The sequence below is a fragment of the Apiospora marii genome (genome assembly GCF_038362585.1).
Source record: "Apiospora marii strain CBS 49790 chromosome Unknown utg000003l_segment0_segment0, whole genome shotgun sequence".
Classification (NCBI taxonomy): domain Eukaryota; kingdom Fungi; phylum Ascomycota; class Sordariomycetes; order Amphisphaeriales; family Apiosporaceae; genus Apiospora; species Apiospora marii.
The window spans coordinates 6,819,797-6,834,130 of record NW_027117374.1 but is presented as its reverse complement, the minus strand read 5'-3'; the positions used below and the strand labels follow the sequence as shown (position 1 = coordinate 6,834,130).

Below are 14,334 nucleotides of genomic sequence, written 5' to 3'. Positions count from 1 at the left end.
CTCTTCTCAAAGGCAGGCCAAAGTCATCAATCATTGTACTTTTACTTCACAGAATGCAAGCATAACCATATCGCGGTACAACTTCGGACTTCTATCGCCATAGCCAGAATGTAATACTCAAAAAACCCATGAAGGTTTGGAGGGGAATCTGGATCGCGCGAGCTTGGAGAAAACAAACGCAGAAGCTATCGAAATCGAACGCCAAATCCTACAGATGCTAGGCAAACACCCCAGAATCGTTCGGTAGGTAAAAATACGGTACTTTCAATGGCCAGAGGACCAAAACATTTGGCAGACTTATATAATCTAATCCTGATGGTATATATCTTTCGGAGGCACGGCTTGGAAATTTGCAGACATATATCGATACTCACAACGCGAAATTGAGCCCTTCGCAACGTTCTGGAATCTGCGAGCAAATAGCCGACGCGATTGTACATACGCACAAGATGGGCGTGGTACATTCTGATCTTCGGCCAAAGAACATTTTAGTTGACCAAGTCGATGCCTCATCTATAAGCGTTTGGTTGTGCGATTCTGGTGGATCGACGTGTGAGGGGCTTGGTTTGGATGGCGGTCACTTGCCGGACACACCCTTCTTTGATCCCCGAATGAAATGGGAATCAACACCAGCAACCGATATCTTCAGCTTAGGGTCGATCTTCTACACCATTCAAACAGGACTTTGGCCGTTCAGAGATCGCCCACCTTTATGGAGTTATGTAGAAGAGAAACATGCTTATGAGGCTCAAGTGGATGCATGGTTTAAAAATGGGTATTTTCCTTCAGTGTCAAGCATCACCGGCGGAAACGTCATCAAAGGATGCTGGGACCATGAAAACAAGTCCGCCGAGGAGGTGCTAAAGGCTGTTCGCGTTGAGATGGTCGCGTCGCTCCTATAAGAAATACACCACGCATCTACCATTCTTCTGTTTCACAATCGACAACAACTGGGATGGGGCTTGTTGCTCTCTGACTAATTTAAGTTGGAGTATGCCAGGGTCCTCTGTAGTATCGTGTCAATTTTATAAGTAAGACTTACTGTGGTCGGACATATTGCACTCACGAGTTTCCCGTGTCAAGCAATAATGTACCAACTTCAGAAGGATGCACGCAGCGTTGAGATGATAAGTGTCCTGAAACCCATATACGCGCCATTAAGTCTTAACAAATCGGCCTATCTCGTGGATGGGTCAAATCATGAAGCGAGTTTGATGTGCCAAAAATAATAATAAGGCCGGCTTCTACCCCAGCGAGCGCATTTGGTGGGCAATCAATTTCAGCCCTGCTCTGCTAGCGGATCACCTACAGCCCATAAAATGTACTGTCTATATGTCACATGCAACAGGTGCAAACCTCCCGAGGACCCCAGCTGCAAGTCCGATGAAGTCAATCAACGGTGCCACGCATCCTCCTACTATGCCCCAGGCATCATGGGGTTGGGGTAGAGTGCGCGACACTACACGGCAATTTGGCTAATCATTTCCGTGCACACCCTGTAATTTATGATTAGGAAAAAGAAACATGGAATCATGGCCATAGTTAAGAACCCCGATTTATCAATCTATTATGACTGAAGCTGCATATCAGGTTTAAAGGGCACATCAAAGAACATTTCCGATGCATTCCACGAAAACACTCGTAAGTCCCGTAACGATAGCCTTGTAGATTATCCACCGCATGTAATACGGAATCATGTTGCTGAGCCAAATGCTACGCGGACAGTATTTCTAATCGTTATTAGAACCCTTTTCTAGTATGGGTCTGCTTATATTTCATGTTATCCTTCTTCCTGCTTAGCTTTTCTGTGTTGCTCCTCCTGATGAGAAAGATTCTCTGTACGCAAGCTTGCGATCATACTCGTTGTAATCACTCTCGGTGCGAAAATCCACCAAATCATCACTGCTGATCCATATTCTTCTAGGGGGGTCACGAATATTGACAGTCCAACCGTGGTCGATCATCCTCTTCCATATACCGTTGTTGCCACCTTTATCATCATCCTCGCCACCACGCGTGTTTGAGTTTTTCGAGTTGTATGCATTGACGATGACCTGTTTCAGAGATGAAATACTTTCCAACAACGAGTTAAGAGCAGTGAGCGGATCCCTTGCGTTGTCTTGATCGGTCATATGGGGAACGTCGGCGGCGAAGCAGAGGAGAAACTCAATTGTGATAAGTCCTGTGCATGTCGATTGGATGGTTCTCAGATTGTTGATATCCACATCATCCATCTTGACTATGTCGCCGGGTTCGAAGTAGGATTGTTTGAAGCTTGGGAAGTTGACGCAGACATGTCGGAGTGAGCTAGTTTGTAGTGAAATACCAGAAAAGAATGGTGTTACGTCGACCCTTGCCATGCCACTGTAAGGCCAAAGCCAAAGATCAACAAATCGAAATCGGTTATGGGAGTAAAGCAACGGACTCGCTTCAAGGCAAATCTGTTTATTAAGTCGGAGGATGGAGGGGTAAAGCCCGTTGGTCCAGGCTCGTCGTAAAGCTGGTGGACGAGTAAACAGATCCTCCACGAAGGATATGGGCATTTGCATTACTAACAAGTCCAAGTAAATAAAGAGGCGCATCTCGACGGGCAACCCCATGAGCGTATTGTTAGAGGACATCACCAAACTATGGGTATCACAGAGTCCACAATCCAAAAATTCAAAGAGGAATGGCGATATTAGCATAATGGCGTTCGTTGGTAAACATCGAGCCAGCTTCTGGTATGAATAAATATGCAGTAGTTCGAACCGGACCCACTACGACTAGGAGACCACCCAGGCACTATTCCGAGTCATGCGAAAGTAGCAAATACATTCCGACCACACTATGAGACCAAGCTTGGAAGAATAATACCAACGCCGTGTCAAGGCGCACATGATGTGTATTCGACTACATCAACACACATGATTGCGAATTGCTTACTTACACGTGTGATGCCCGGCTGTTTTTACTACGTCGTTGGTGCATAATGCTTACGACTTTCTTCTGCTAGACTCTAGATATTTATTTATTAGAGCAGGCTTTAGAGTAAACGTGTGTAAATGTGACCCACAATTCCCTTCCTCACTCAAAGTGTACGATTGGTCACCCATCGACAAAGCAAGATAATTATACTTCGTGATCGTCTGCTACGCCCATATGACTAATAATCTGGAGTTGAAGTCTTTCACTGATTTCGTCTCCGATGCAGGTCGGGCTACGTGATACTTGACGGAAACACATTTTGGGAAGAATCCAGGCCACATCTACTGCTGCACGACTACCATTGAGTGCAGCCAAGACGCGATATCCGTGGCCATGGGCAGCACCATGAAGCAAAACGTCGATATATGATCTCAAACATCCTGAACCGAAGACCAACAGCTTCTGCGATATTGAAAACATCATACAGGGTCAATCCTTTGCATAAACCAAACGTCAATGAATGATGAGGATTTCCCCTGTGCTTTCCTCAAATGAAAATCCCCACCAATGCATCGTGCGGCTCTAGGAGCAAGTCAACGATACATGTGTTCTTTTTGGCGTTTCTAGCTAATATTAATCTCAAAATGCAATTTTGTTCAGGCGTGGCCAAGGGTCCGGGAGACATGCCTACCTTGGTTATGGGCCATCTGAGCCTTGTAGCTCGAAACTAGAGGTTTAAGAAGTCCGAGCGCATGGTAGGAGATAAAGATATCATCTTGCGACAAAAACTGCAACATATGGACGTTGTTTAACGACGCTGATGATGGGCTCGCAAGCTCCAGTGTTAAAAAAAGGCGGAGATGAAGAAACTCCTACCGCCAAGCCACCAGATCCTAGTAGCGAGTCATACTACGATATCAAAACTCAGGCATCCAGAACTCACAGCGGAAGCCGCCGATGCCACTTCAGTAGCCGGCTCGTCGCAGTCTTTCCTGGAGCACGGACACCCCATCGTTTAGAAATGGACCAGCTCGGAAGAAAACCGGTACGATTTACTGTGCGGCTGCGAGGCGCATAGGAGCGTGGGTGGAAACGGACGGGGTCTACTCCCTCAATGCTACGGCAGCTCATATGGTGGTCTTATTCTCGACTTAGACAATGACGTCGCTACATCGCTTGTTGATACCCAAGCACACGTAGTTTAATCGGCGCTGCTCTGTTGAAGAACAGTAACTTTTTAGGGTATCGCCAAAGTCCAACCCAAGTTTCTGGGGTCGACAAACCTCGGTGCAGTGTCTAGTATGGTACTTGAGCACCCCTACTAGACTTTAAGCAGTATTGAATTTCAATCACGTAAAAGGATTACCGAGTCTGTGTGCGGACAGCATCGCTTTATGATAGCCTAACAACGGAACATCAAGTTCGACAAGCACGAGCACGATCTGGTGGACCCCTTCCCCATCTAGTCACAGCGACCCAGGTCAAAGCCAACGTCAAGGCCAACGTCAAGGCGGTTCTCCTTCCCAACAACAACAACCCTCCACCTGGATCTTAGCCTCCTCATGGGCCAGTCAGCACTCCCAATACACAAGCCACGACCACGGCCCGCCCTCGCCCACCTCCACGACGACCGTTTTCGCCCTCCCGCAGTCCAAGTCCACCGACGCCTCCGAGTACCTGCACCACGTCTTCCCGCCGACGGTGGCGCAGCCAACCTGGGCCACGGGCTCCTTCTACTCGCAGCTGGCCTCGGTACTGTACGCCGTGGACAGCTCGTTCACGGGGCGCACCGACTACGCGACCATCGTGGCGGCCATCTCGCACGCGGGCGACGCCGACTCGCCGTAGGTTTCGGCGTCGATTGCGCAGTCGGCGTGGGGCTGGGCGGTGGTGACTACGAAAGAGTAGTACCAGAGCGACGTGCCCGCGCCCGTCAAGACGGATGTAGCGCAGTACATTGATGTGTGACGCGATGCGGAGTTTGGTGTGCTCGACGATGCGCAGGGGGCGGAGGCTACCGCTACTGGGAAGTCGGGGGGTGGTGGTGGGTCCGGGTCCGGGTCTAGAGGTGGGAAGGGAGGTGGTGGCGGTGTTGCTTCTTCGGAAGGGGCTTCGCTACCGGGCAAGGATGGATCAAGGATGATGGCTGTGTTGGTGGCTGGCCTGTTTGTTAGTGTGATAGCGTTGTTGTGATGATGATGTCTTTGTTGAAAAATTCATGCGTCCGTCACTTCCACACGGCACATTGTTCCCACTCCCTACTGTTCCAAATGTCGCGTAAAGGGTTGATGGCATCTTCACGATAATCTTTGATAAGACGATTCTCCACGAACGCCCTCGCGAGGCACAGTATTACTTCATCTGACCCTTGTTCCACAGAGATCGGCCATGCTTTCTCAACCATCTTTTGAACAATTCGTCGTTTAAGGAATGTATCTGAGATTGCGCCTTGTCCAGCCTTGCAAGACCTGCTGCATTATTAGTGTATAGCCAATAAGCCGCTCCCATATCCGCTATTCTCACACTCGTTTCAGGCACCTTGCTCCCAAACGATACTTCTCCGCTGGCATGGTGTGAAGACAGAAGCCTACCAGGGCTGGTACAAGGTACAAAAATATACCTGCCAAAAATTACGCTGATAGGTGCATTTAGATAGACCTAGGTGCAAAGGAAGCACGAAGACAAGTATCATCAGCATCGACATGGCTACACCGTAAGCGATTAAGCGAATGATTACATGGTGTAATAAGTAGCTGAATATGCGAACTAGGTACAGCGGGGCACTCCCGCTGTGACTGGGCTGGTGGGGCAGTCGTTCCACAAGCCAGACGCTACGATGGTGACCAATTGTTCTCCCCTAATCGAGTCGTCGCCATCTGTGTGAGTGTCATTAAATCCCATTGGTAGGGCTGTACTAGGCTTCTTGTTCTTCCTCAACGTCCCCACAGCAGCACTCCCCTAGTTAGGGAGAGGACAATAGTGAACAGGGTACGGGCCGGTCCGTGTAGGCGTGTAGGGAATGATCTGGGCTCTGCACACCCCGCCTTGTAGCCTCGAATGGCCTTGATACAGCAACGAATGACTGGTACATAACAAGCCTTAGTTGATGATTGGGATTCAATATGTTAGCTAGGTGGTAAAGTTTAACCATAGATTCAATCTTAGAGCTACAAGGTGAGTCCTCAAATTGGCACATAGCATTATTACTGTGCAGGTGATCCTGCCTTTTGCTAACACTTGCCCCTCCTACGGAAATCCATTTTTGATCCGATCTTCCTGCAAACCTTGTCGGTCAGCAATCGCAAGTTTCGTCACTAGAATCTTGTTTGTATGCCTGACGTGCAAGACCTCCTCCCGCCGTGAATCCACCGGCAGATTATTAGTCGAATGATGCTAGGTACTAGGTTGAAAACAGCGGAGGGAATGCCCAATCAATGCCTCAGTCTAGGCGTTTAAGCGTACGCTACCTATCATCCAAGAATGTTAAACCAATTCATCACGAACAAGGTAAACTTATCAGTCTTCAGGATGGAACGGCTCACCCTTTATTACAGCCTTCACCGATAATAGAGGTATAGGACCAACTCAGTCACCGGTAAAGCACACTGCATAAATATCCACTCTCCAACCATATCTCGGTAAAAGGCCAGAGTTGAAGGTCGTAGGGTCTAAAAAGAAGTAGCTATGAGAATTGGGACGGGATATGGCTAAATGAGCCCAGGGGAATACGTTTACAGGGGAGAATCCCAGTGCCGCTTCCTAATAGCCATGCCTACGGGCTTACTCGAATAATAATAATCAAAGTCCCAGTCGCTAATAACATCCCTACAGCTGGTCGGGCCGTCGTCAAATAGTGGTCATCATCATCTTCTGACGCTGCAGTCCGACAGTATGTTACCATCCACTGGATCATGCCGATTTGGGAAAACAACAGCCATCAATAATGTGCTAGTGAACCAAACTCGGTTCTCGCGCAACCCCACCAAGTTCCTTAGGTCTTCATGACGAATGTCCGGCAAAACAACGAGAGCATGAAGACGCATGGGGGCAAGATGTTAAGTGGTACGCTTCTGGGTCGGAATGAGCTCGAGGGGGTTGGTCGATGATCGAACGCAGTGAACCAAGTTGGAGTGGGAAGTCTTGATGCTGGTTTGAGTGTATTCAGGATCGGAACTTGAGTAGATGAGTCGGCCAAACCCCACACCTACGAGACTTGATATCAAACCATTGAACGCGCTCTCGGCTTCTCGAATGGACACCAAGTTGTCCTTCCATAATCGCGGCAAAGACCACCCAACCTAAAATCACCGCTAGCTAAGGCACCAGCAGAGATCCATCCCAGATGTTGCCAGTATCAAGACGGCATCTGCGGCCCCAGCCGCCAATCGATGACACCCGCTACCAACCAAACATATGAGCCAGTGGGACTAGCGATACGGCTAGCATGTCACAGGCTAGGAAGTGTGATGTTGCTACACCTGCCAGAGGCCAAGCTAGATATCAAAAAGCCCTGGGAGGGACACCCCCGAACCCCTAACAAGTTACGGTTCGGCGACACGTGGGGTCAATACAACACAGCACAGCACCTGGATGCACACCAGAAATAACGGCCCGCGCTATATTAATGATCTCAATCAATAGCATGGTTGACAGCGGCAACAAGAGAGTGGCAAGTGGGATATAAGCGCCGGACGGCCTTGTCAGCCGTATCAGAGCGCAATAAGTGGGGATACCACCACACACCGAGATCCCACCGTTGACCAATCTGTACCATAGCATAAAGCTTATGTATGGTCACAACCAAAACGCGTTGTGTATCTTCTAACACTTCGGAATAGATGATACATAAATTGCTATCCTAGTAGAAGATAGTTGGCTTGTAGCAAGCGAATCTCACCCCGTCGGTACTTGCTTGCATACCTTCTTTCGGGTCCTAACATCTCTTGCAGGGTCAGATTCGCTTCTCATACCGATAGTCCAAAGCTCCGTGGTGTAGGTTTTCCCGATACAAACGCACTCCTGTGTTGACCCGAAGCTATAACGATTCTGGCTGGAGCGGTCGACATATCTTGCTCGGTGACTATTTTGTGGCGAAGTCATCTCCTGCCACCTTTGCCAACCGGTATTTCCTCATACCACGTACATTTGAGCAAATCATATACGTCTAGTCTAAATGGTCATGACCTCAGGCAAAGCCTTTTAAATGAAAAGTTTGGTGGCACTTATCCGAATGTAAAACCATCCTCTGCAACGCGGGAGAATACAGTATATGTGCGGAAGTTGGAAATTCGCAAGGGTAGTCCGCGCAGCAAATGTACGTGTTGCGTCTAATGGGACGGTGAAACTAAGTAACAGACTAATATACCCACATCGATGAGTTGATCTAATGATGGAACAATAGCCCTCGACCTGAGTGGAAGACTATCGACAGACCTCAGTCGCCGACGAGAAATGCATCGGCTTATGGCCTCGTATGTGGAACAGATCATGACGGGTTTAGTTCGCAAGGGGCTTTACTGGTCCTACGACGCTGCTGATTTCCTCGACATGCTATACTCCGGGCAGCTGCCGCCCATGATTGTAAGAGATACAGCATGCCATACGAACAAGACCGGCTGACGCTTCACAGCATCCTTTCCTCCACAAGTCGAGGTCTTCTGCTTGCTTGCAGGGTGCTGTTCGTTTGGCTGCGCGCGAAGCACTGGTGAGGTTGGAGTGTATTCGGTACGAAGGAGACAGGCATGGCCTTCGCAGAGGTGTAGCAGTCAAGAGAGGTGCCGGTGGAAGAGGGAATGCAACATCACTGCTAGACTCATTGGACAATGATGGGACTAAATTTCTGCACGCAAACGCCCACCAGACTGCCTGATCTGCGTGGAGAAATGCGGTCCTGGCAGCCATGTATCGCGAGAGCCTGTTTAGGTGCGGAAGGCTATATGGTGATTGATTACGGCATAATCATAGGTGACGTCGTTGGGCTGGAGTTGAATGCCTAGTGTAGCTCAGATAGGGGTAATTGTACACAGTGGCGAGAGAGTAGGCCTCAATGATGAGAGCGCTAATGGCTACCGTAGGCTAGACACGAGCTCAGGTATATAAATGACTGGCTTCTCCGCTAGATGCTCCTCCACTCTACCTCGTTTACAATATAAACAAACACCTAGTAATCTGTACGCTCCCAGTCATTTACATCATCTTCCCGATGACGGTCACTGTAGCAGTTCTGCGCGGTCCTGCTGAAAGGCGTCTACCACACCAACCACGTCTATCCCTTATAGTAATTCTCTCCAACTACTACCCCGTTTTCAAGAGCCTGATGGGTGCGCTCGACACCAAATCACTCGTATCCTTATGCCAAACTTGCAGGGGGCTGCGATCCCAAGTGCAATCCTGTGTATGGAACATCAAAACTAAACTGATGCCCTTCGTTCACGACCCTCAGGCCTTCCGCAGTATCCTCGGTGCAAGCGAGGCCTTGATCTATGGCGACTTTGATACCGAGTTCTTCTCTCGGGCGGCGTCGAAAACATTGGCAATTATGGCAAAGGCTACTAAGGCGGATCCGGTCCAGGCCTACCTTCAAACGCAAGGATACCTACTGATTGGGGAAGAACGGGTCCGGTTAGGGTCGGTTACACGGTTACGACGTGGCGAGTTGTTCATCATACTGAGGAAAACACGACTCATACCCATCCAAGCTATTCTCAGTCGCACGCCGACCACGCAAGCGATGAACTTCATCGCCTGGAACAAAGCTTACTCGGTGTTCCCCAAGACGACCTTTCTCGACCACGAGGTGCTTCCTTTGAAAGGGGCGGACAAGGATGTCCGAGCCGAAATCGCAAGGTGTGGTGAATTTGGCTGGTGTTTAGGGGTGAATGCAAGCCCGCACCAGGAACTACGCCGGAGCCATCGACGAATTGGAGACTCCAGGACCTGGAAAATGGACCTGGACACACTACGCGTCACCCAGCCAGGAACACCGACTGCGGTTCTGGAATATTCCAGTTTCGGCATCCAACAACCAACGGTTTCGCTCGAGACGACGTGGTACCAGCTGGAAGAGGGTTTGAAGTATTCTATCAGTGTGAAGCCTCTCGCCTCACAAGTGCTGAAATACCGCTACACATGCTCACGACAGGAGTCCCCCGAGCGTCTTCGCCAAATACTCAAGCGTCATACGTTAGCTCAAATGCTATACTTGATGCCGAAAACCAAGTTCGAATCAATAACGAGGGGCACTTCCCCCACAGACTTCGATTTGGATGGCGTGGGATTCGACCATCCTCCTGGTTGGAGCTATAAGGATCATATACTGCCATGCTTGTGGTCAAGTTTAGGATTGGACGGCGACAGTAGCCATGGCAGGCTATAAATATCCATTGGATTCTATACGAAGCCGTAGTACCCTGTCTACCCAGGGAACCCAATCGCTCCCATCTGCATTTGCAGTTCCGTAAGATGCTTGGTTGGGGCTGCCCCATTCGGACATACCTTGAACTCCTGCCTTCTTCGACTAAAACACGCGATCAATAGTTTCTGGTGCTGCGTCCTTGCCTTGGTCCGGCCCATCCAACTCACTCCCAACAACTACCGTAGGTGGCGGATACTGCTTTTCCTAGGTTATTTATTTAGTGTGTAGTGGAATTTAACATATTCGGTGGCCACGTGAGTCGCGGAGGGGGGAAGACCAGCATCCGTGCAAACCACTCGCCTCAGCTCTGGCCAAGACGTCTAGCAAACAAGGAAAGAGGCTTAAGAAGAGGTCGAGTAACGAACTGTTCTTCAATCTAGACGATCCTGGCATTATGCATACTTCTTCACCTAGCGGGCCTCCCGCCCACCCTGAGGGCATCGAACTTTCCTCTATCAACCCTCTACCCTCTGAATCCACTGCCGATTACACGTCTCCACTTACAGGAACCACCCCATCCGAAGGCACTCCAGTTCCCGCATTCAACGATAATGATACTAATGATAAGAAAGATGTTCAAGTCCGCATGCGAATTTCCTCGAGACACTTAATGTTGGCTTCCACATACTTCGAGAAGATGCTCCAAGGCCCCTGGGAAGAAAGCGAATCCTATGTAATAGCGGCATCTGAATGGGATACTGATGCTATGGTTATCTTGATGAACATCCACGGTCGAAGTCGGAAGGTGCCCCGGCTTGTCAGTCTTGATCTGCTTACGAAGCTAGCTGTCATGGCCGATTATTACCAATGCGTTGAGGGCGTTGAAATGTATGCCGATCGCTGGATCAAAAACCTGGGCCATCACCTGCCAGAAAGATGCGGCAGAGATCTTATTCTGTGGATTGCCGTGTCCTGGGTATTCTTCCAGGACAGCCTTTTCGAGGCTGTAACGAATGTCGCTATCAGAGAGAGTGATGGTCCACTTCAAACATAGTAGTAAGAGGAAGAGCTGTCGACATAGCTGATTAGTCCCAGAAACTATTGATCGGAAAAGACAAGATAAGGTGGATCGGATCATTTCCGTGCCTCACGATCTTGTCTTATATCTCAATAACCGAACAAAGTGCACTTTCGCATGTTCTTCAATGTTAATAGGGGCACTCACGAAGCAGACGTCGCCGAATATACCCCACCTCGCCAAACAACAGCCTCATCTCTGCAACAGACTTCGTGGCTCCAGAACACGAGCAGCTTTGTGAACTCCTCAGAACACAGGAAATACGTTGATGGCGTGCTGAAAGAGGAGCTTGGCTCTCTGTATATTGGGCTCCCAGACCTTCAGAATGTGTTCTTCAGAGGTGTCACGGATTTGGAGATGCAAAGCGGGAAGAGAACTCAGATGAGATGGAGAGTTGACAAGAACCCATCCAGGGCAGGGCAGACTGCGGGGAGCTAATGCATGGCACGATCAATAGTGGAATGCCGGGTGATGTAGATGACGGGACACGCATCAACCGTACCAAAGATAGAAGCCAAGGGATGGTGTCGAATCATAAATGGGTAGCCCGGGGTGTCAGGTACAGTGCCGGCGATGGGTGGAGGTTCTGGATCATTCTTATCCTTCACATAGCGTCTATTAGTCGAAGTTGTGTACAAGTATGTACATGTAGCTCGATCCAGCTCAGTGGGTGTGAATGGTCCAAGTCCGAGGCATCCTGGAGAAGCCCTCGTCGGTGATAAGATACATTCCACAGTGATGATGATGTTATACAGTTGTGTGCCTCCTCCTCTGCATGTCTCTCTCTTCACCCAGCCTTTGTTCGAAAATTCAAGGTTCGGGCCGTACTCAGGCGGGTACCTTTGTTCGTAGTTGGAGGCCATGCCATGACTTGATCTGGTCTCGAGGGCGGCATTGACCATGCGCTGCTGTTTCAACATGTTTGAGCCTCGGAACGTTTCTGAGGTTATCTCAATGACATGGATCCACATCCGCCCGATACATCCATGACTTGGAGTGCGATCGGGCAAACTCGGCCGTCAGCTTGTCCCAGATGGACGACTCGGCTTCGTCTAGGCTGTCGGGTTTCTCGAGCGCATTCAGTGCCGAGGGCGAGGCAGGCGTGGCGGGCGCACTTGCGTCGGGCGAAGTGGAATACAGCCGTGCATGTATCAGCGAGGATTGACGGAAGGCTGTAGGAACCTGTCCTCGATGTTAGTATACAAATCGCACCTCAAGACTTATCGGGTTCATTCACAGTTGACGTGAGTTCATAATACAATATGGCAACACATACCTCTACTTCCGCTTGGAAAGGCTCACGGATAGGCTCACATTGGTCGTTAGATCTAATCGTAATGCGGGTTCTCTACACCCTACAAACGCCTAACGCTTTATTCCAACGACCGTGACACACACGGGAGGAAAAGATATCCACGCTGTCTGCCTGCTGCGCCCATGGGCAAGGTCCTGACTTGCGGCATCCTTGTTAAGCCCAGCTCAGCCTTGCTCTCATTGTACAGGTAGCCGTTCATGCCAGAGGAGGATCTGACCCATGACCTTAGGTAGGTAGGTAGCCGAGGAAGGGAGGATGCTACGGGGGTACGGAGTATGGGTATGTTGTATTCAGTAGAGTTTGGTGGACTTGTCTGACATTCAAGAGGACGAGTTACCTTACGGAATTAAAAACTGAAGATGGATGGTGGTATCGAAGAGGACACGTTCAAGGGATGCTTCAATGCATAGCCAAAATAATTGAAGAAATATTTGGGTGATCCGTAGATTAGATGTAATGGGGTGTTTGACTGCTGAGATGAAGAAATGTTATGCCGTTTTGGGCTGCTCTAGGCAGCAGCTGGCTGACGGGCGGGAACGTTTGTTGACAGTAGCCAAGCTGGAGAGAACAGGGTTCAGGAGGGTTGATGCGCGCGATGTCAGGAAGAGTAGTGATTTTCAGGGTGCACTTTCGGACAATAATTTACAAAGCCAATAACCTGAGAAAGAGAGAGACGGTCGATGTACCCGAACTGCTCGGCCTTTTTTGCCCGGCGGCATGCCAGGCCCCAAGTCCTGCTGTGCCACCATGTGACTAAGAAGTAAAGGGCCATACCACCTTGGGCTGCCTTGTCTCGGTCGTTCTAGAAAGCCTGAGCCCAATAGGCGTGCCCCCGTTTTTCCCTTTTAGCCTTTGCAGTCACCTGTTCGTGGAATTCGGCGTGAGACGTGTTCGTAGACCTAGTTATCGGGCGTAATTAATCTGGAACTCCCACCGAGAAAGTCAAGAGCGGTCGAAGCATTTGTCTTTATCGAATGCGAAAATGAGGCTCTGCTTCGAGTTCCATCATCACGAGAAGGGCATAGACCTTTCCGCGCCCCTTTGTGCCCGTGACATCATAGTAGTTCACATGGTCTCTATTCGTAGGAACTGGCAGGAGGGCCTGGGCCTCTGGTCGAAGGAACGCTGGGCAGATACGACTCATAAGCGCCCAAAATAACAAAGTGGAAAATCCCTGTGCCCTACAATGGAAAATATGCGGCTCTGCTGCCTTTTCCACGGTCAGAGGACTCTGCTGGACGACTATAAGACTGTATCATGCCGTTCCCTTTGAAAGGTCTTCATCTCGCGGAACACAGAACGTTCAGATTCAGAAAATCCGCACAAAATCATCGCCAGTTTAAGATCGCTCAGTAGAAACTCATATACACACATAGCCTCGGCAAGATGCCTGTAAGTAATCCTCAGTGTTTTAGATAACCCCCACATTGGACGGAAGGAGTTTTGTGGTTAACATTCTCGGGATGGACAGTCGCAAAAATACTACGGGAGAAGGGAGACCTCACGGATGAGCTGCCCCCCCCCCCGTGCAAACCGCAACTTTAGCCCCGACCGAGTCTATCTCAAGAAAACAGAAGAGCATCGTGGCGGCCGACGCAGGGAGCCAGAGTGCCACGGAGGCTACCGCAGTCACCGCCATTCGCACAAGTCCCCGGATGACGGGGGTTTCCTTTCGTGCAT

General features: G+C 49.7%; 7 protein-coding genes across 7 annotated transcripts; 3 read left to right on the top strand and 4 right to left on the bottom strand.

Moving 5' to 3' along the window:
* Nucleotides 1–52: 52 nt before the first annotated feature.
* On the top strand, nucleotides 53–854 carry PG985_005646 (uncharacterized protein; the record flags this gene model as incomplete). The annotated part of the gene is made up of 3 exons (XM_066825415.1): nucleotides 53–110; nucleotides 135–243; nucleotides 336–854. Coding segments are annotated over exons 1-3 (630 nt in total), but the record flags the coding sequence as incomplete, so codon positions are not given.
* Nucleotides 855–1,796: 942 nt separating this feature from the next.
* Nucleotides 1,797–2,234, bottom strand: PG985_005645 (uncharacterized protein; the record flags this gene model as incomplete). The annotated part of the gene is made up of 1 exon (XM_066825414.1): nucleotides 1,797–2,234. The coding sequence occupies one exon, from the start codon at nucleotides 2,232–2,234 to the stop codon at nucleotides 1,797–1,799; it is 438 nt and encodes a 145-aa protein (XP_066688574.1).
* A 1,694-nt stretch (nucleotides 2,235–3,928) lies between these two features.
* Nucleotides 3,929–4,755, top strand: PG985_005644 (uncharacterized protein; the record flags this gene model as incomplete). Its single annotated transcript, XM_066825413.1, has 2 exons — nucleotides 3,929–3,952; nucleotides 4,558–4,755. 2 exons carry the CDS (start codon nucleotides 3,929–3,931, stop codon nucleotides 4,753–4,755), a joined length of 222 nt encoding a protein of 73 aa, XP_066688573.1.
* PG985_005643 (uncharacterized protein) lies at nucleotides 4,701–5,477 on the bottom strand (the record flags this gene model as incomplete). The annotated part of the gene is made up of 3 exons (XM_066825412.1): nucleotides 4,701–5,065; nucleotides 5,170–5,375; nucleotides 5,431–5,477. The coding sequence occupies 3 exons, from the start codon at nucleotides 5,475–5,477 to the stop codon at nucleotides 4,701–4,703; spliced, it is 618 nt and encodes a 205-aa protein (XP_066688572.1).
* Nucleotides 5,478–10,715: 5,238 nt separating this feature from the next.
* Nucleotides 10,716–11,315, top strand: PG985_005642 (uncharacterized protein; the record flags this gene model as incomplete). The annotated part of the gene is made up of 1 exon (XM_066825411.1): nucleotides 10,716–11,315. The coding sequence occupies one exon, from the start codon at nucleotides 10,716–10,718 to the stop codon at nucleotides 11,313–11,315; it is 600 nt and encodes a 199-aa protein (XP_066688571.1).
* Nucleotides 11,316–11,773: 458 nt separating this feature from the next.
* PG985_005641 (uncharacterized protein) lies at nucleotides 11,774–12,259 on the bottom strand (the record flags this gene model as incomplete). Its single annotated transcript, XM_066825410.1, has 1 exon — nucleotides 11,774–12,259. The coding sequence occupies one exon, from the start codon at nucleotides 12,257–12,259 to the stop codon at nucleotides 11,774–11,776; it is 486 nt and encodes a 161-aa protein (XP_066688570.1).
* A 31-nt stretch (nucleotides 12,260–12,290) lies between these two features.
* Nucleotides 12,291–12,853, bottom strand: PG985_005640 (BolA-like protein; the record flags this gene model as incomplete). Its single annotated transcript, XM_066825409.1, has 2 exons — nucleotides 12,291–12,521; nucleotides 12,794–12,853. The coding sequence occupies 2 exons, from the start codon at nucleotides 12,851–12,853 to the stop codon at nucleotides 12,291–12,293; spliced, it is 291 nt and encodes a 96-aa protein (XP_066688569.1).
* Nucleotides 12,854–14,334: the final 1,481 nt, after the last annotated feature.